The sequence below is a fragment of the Etheostoma cragini genome, chromosome 6 (assembly GCF_013103735.1).
Source record: "Etheostoma cragini isolate CJK2018 chromosome 6, CSU_Ecrag_1.0, whole genome shotgun sequence".
In the NCBI taxonomy this organism is placed as follows: domain Eukaryota; kingdom Metazoa; phylum Chordata; class Actinopteri; order Perciformes; family Percidae; genus Etheostoma; species Etheostoma cragini.
The window spans coordinates 9,127,454-9,131,108 of record NC_048412.1 but is presented as its reverse complement, the minus strand read 5'-3'; the positions used below and the strand labels follow the sequence as shown (position 1 = coordinate 9,131,108).

At 40.6% G+C, this 3,655-nt stretch overlaps 1 protein-coding gene across 1 annotated transcript; it reads left to right on the top strand.

Annotated features, from left to right (window-relative positions):
• The first annotated feature begins 202 nt into the window (after positions 1–202).
• On the top strand, positions 203–3,439 carry LOC117946875. Its single transcript, XM_034875337.1, has 6 exons — positions 203–401; positions 983–1,114; positions 1,907–2,106; positions 2,731–2,878; positions 3,029–3,151; positions 3,240–3,439. The coding sequence occupies exons 2-6, from the start codon at positions 1,015–1,017 to the stop codon at positions 3,287–3,289; spliced, it is 621 nt and encodes a 206-aa protein (XP_034731228.1). The 5' UTR covers positions 203–401; positions 983–1,014; the 3' UTR covers positions 3,290–3,439.
• Positions 3,440–3,655: the final 216 nt, after the last annotated feature.

Sequence of the window (3,655 nt, the reverse complement as noted above, 5' to 3'; positions counted from 1 at the left end):
ATACAACCAATGGATCCAATATCCCAGTCTTGTTTACCCACATCAAAGCTCACTTTTATGTGGTGTGTGTGTGTGTGTATTCCTTCCAACAATTTTTGGCTTAGACTGGCCCTGCTCAACCTGTTTGTTTCTCTGTCGCAGAAATGCACTGTCAGGATAAAGTCTACGTTCCTTCAGGTGCCTTGTTGTCTCCCCCCACACACACACACACACTCACACACACATAAAAACTGGTTTAGAACAGGAAGATGGAGTAAGACGGAAAGAGTCAAAGAGAGACTCAACCTTATGTGGTGACATCGACGTACTCATTGAGACGCTGCATGTCCGAGCTGTGTCACTTTTTTGGGAATAAGGAAGCTTTCTGCAGACCTGCTGGGGTATTTCCACTTCATTTTGCGGTTAGTGTTTCTCTTTAATCTTTTGCCTTTCGAGACACTTTTTTTGCTTTAATTTATTTCTTATATTAACAGAAACCTTGTCAGATGTGGGGATATTCATGGCCATGGGTCACAAAGTGATTATACTTATTTATTACAACTGCATAGGAAAACCAATATGGATTGATGACAACAGCTCAGTAAAAAAGAAAGTGTTTATGAAATAAAGAGATGAAAGTATGTATACATAAATTTAAACATTTTTTCTTTGTCTATCTATAAAAACATAACTTATTCCTGATGAAATCCTCAATAAAAAAAATCGGTTTAAACTATTTTTATAGACTTTTCACATGAAGCTGTGACTTTTGTATCTGTATGCGTGTATATGATCTAAAATATGATATATGATTTATATATGGTACATATGATTTGATTGTTTTTGTGCCCTCAGGTAACACTGGTCATCATGAAAACATTCACATTCAGTCACATCACATTTAATCTGAAAGGAAAAACACCAGCAGTCTTGCACCGATTACCAATATTGTATTACTGTATTGTTGTTGGAAGGTAAAGTGAAATTGTTTAAATATTTGTAGATTACTGGAATAAAAGAAACTGAGTGGGGGAAATGGAGGAGAGGGGTGAAGGAGAGATGTGGAAGAAGAAGAGGGTTTTTCATATCTGCTTGCTCCTGCTGGCTGAGCTCCAAATCACCGCACCCTCCTCAGGTAACTAACCACATCCAGGATTAAAGTTTCCACTTCTTACTCCCATAAAATTAATAAAGTCTAAAGCAGTGTTTCTCAAATGGGGGTACGTGTACCCATAGGGGTACTGTGGAGTACTGCAGGGGGTACGTGTACCCATAGGGGTACTGTGGAGTAATGCAGGGGGTACGTGACAGTTTTGCAGAAGTTTGAATTTAAAAATATTTCATGCATAATTCCTTAAATAATGATTCTAAAATAATGAATGAAGTGATGGATTCAAAACATTTGAAATGTAGCATTTAAGTATTTTTGTTGGAAAAAAGTTGTTGAATTCAATATTGTTTGGGCTTTCCCAACTTTAGTTTTTGACAGGACAGTTAGGTGAGAAGGGGGGAAGACATGCAGGAAATCACCACAGGTCGCATTTGAACCCTGGACCTCTGCTTCGAGGCACAAACCAATCCAGCCACGTGTATTGGCCCTCGTTTTTACATAGAAAAAACAGCTCAACTCAACATTTATCTGAGTAATATCAGGCAAGATCAGACTCCACGATGTGTGCTCTCTCTCCTGCTGCCTGCTTGTGTAGTGTGAAAAAACCTCCACAGCAGTCTAAACAAATAGAATTCCAAAGCTTCCTTTTGTGATCATCAACATATTTGATTTGTTCAAAGGAAAGTGATTTAGTCAAATTTTACAGCTGCTAGTAAATATACCTGTAGCTTGTATAATATACATTGTTTTGTTTGTTTTTTCTACATTTATTTTTCAATTTTTCCACTTTTTGGTCTTTGGCCATCACTGTTTCAGCTCAAACCGCTTCGGCATCGAACCCCACAGCTCTCGGTTACCGCACACGGCCAGCTGACGTCACGGGGGCCGTGGGGAAACCTGCAGTGTTTTACTGCGGAGTGCCCAAAGCTTCTCCAAACCTCACGTTCACCTTCTACGGGAGTGACGGCAACCACAGCCTCACATGTCCCATGGGCCACGTGGAAGATGTCAACCAGGTGAGCTGGTCACCGCCTGGTTCGGCATTTATATCCGTGTCCTTCCACTTCTGGGATTGTTCAGGTGCTGGATGTCTTTAGTTTTGGCCTGATTTCATTTACCTTCTGCTTTCTTTGTTTTGGTATTCTAAACTCCGGTGGATTACTGAGGACTATAGTTAACTGCTCCTCAGATCTCCGCAGGGTGAATCCAGACAGCTAGCTAGACTACCTGTCCATTTCGAGTTTTCTGTTGCACGGCTAAAACAACCTTTGAACGTACACATGTTCCACCAAGACAAGGTCCTTCGTAGCTTAGCGCTGCCCATGACGATTGTGATTGGTTTAAAGAAATGCCAATAAACCAGTTTTTCTCCCATTCCTGAATGCTGTGTGGACTCATCAGACCCTCCTCCACAGCGCTGTTATGGAATTTCTGGCAATGAGAGACTATATTTACTCTAATGCCTCACTTTCTCCTCGCTTTCTCCTCTTAAGAGGCAAATTCTCTCTCTCTCTCTTTCTCTCTTTTAAGAGTGACTGTAGCATTTCCCAGCTCACAGCATGTTTATATTCTTTTCAATCCCTCATTCTTTCCTCTTCATCTGAACCCCTCTTCTTTCCCGTCCCTGTTGCTCCCTTCAGGTTCTCTATGGGAGATGTCTTATGAAGACGGATGAGTCATTGGCCGTGTGGACCCTGAAGGGAATTTCTTTCTCCGACAATGGCACACGAGTCGTATGTCAGCAGTCAAATAATCCTGATGCACCTGCTGCCGTCTTACATGTTTATGGTGACGACTTGTCTATTACAATTCAATGTCTATATGTTCATTTCATATTTCCGAGAATCACCCCAAGAGTGCTGTTTAAGAGGTAGTTGACTTTGATTAGATTTTACTCCAGCTGGTCATTCCATAAAAAATCGTAATCTTGTCTCCCAGACAACAGTGCCAGCTTCGTCACTCTCATTGGTTGTGTCCTTGGGGGCTTCTTTGGCCTCCTGTTGGTGTTTGGTTTATTGTATATTGCGCTGAGGAGATCGGAGACCCTCCAGAAGTGGTTCAGTAAGTACACAGCTTCAATTCACCGTTGAATGCATTGACCACAAACTGCATATTGATAAGTAATGGGTGGTGTCTTTGTACTTTTCAGAGGGAAAGGACACAGAAGATTTTATGACCACAATAGTAACAAAGGAGTAAAAGGAGACAGAAAGCCGTTGCTTACTGTTGCTTTATGCCAGCAGCTCGTAGTTCTACAATTACCCAAAGTAAACTCAGGGAGGGGTTTTCATGCTGTATTCTGTCTTTTAATATCTTCAAATGTTTTGATGATAACACTTCTGTATTATGCACATGATTGTTCTCACACAAAAGTTCAAGTTTCATCATGTCAGAACCAAAATTGTCAGAGTGCAGTGTGTAACGGGTTTAGTTGTTTATTATCAAAATTGGTGTTGCCCAATCACAAACTTGTCCTTTTTCATAAATATTTAACACCACTATCAATTCAAAGTATTTTTTTTTGGTCTATGGGGTAGAAGCTCCCTATTTATGCACCATCTTAAA

What these genes read in the sequence shown, in the direction of transcription:
- LOC117946875 (XM_034875337.1), top strand. Translation starts at nt 1,015, where the DNA reads ATGGAGGAGAGGGGTGAAGGAGAGATGTGGAAGAAGAAGAGGGTTTTT. An exon ending in ACGTGGAAGATGTCAACCAG is followed by an intron (nt 2,107 to 2,730) that starts GTGAGCTGGTCA and finishes TGCTCCCTTCAG; the next exon opens with GTTCTCTATGGGAGATGTCT. An exon ending in GACCCTCCAGAAGTGGTTCA is followed by an intron (nt 3,152 to 3,239) that starts GTAAGTACACAG and finishes TGTACTTTTCAG; the next exon opens with AGGGAAAGGACACAGAAGAT.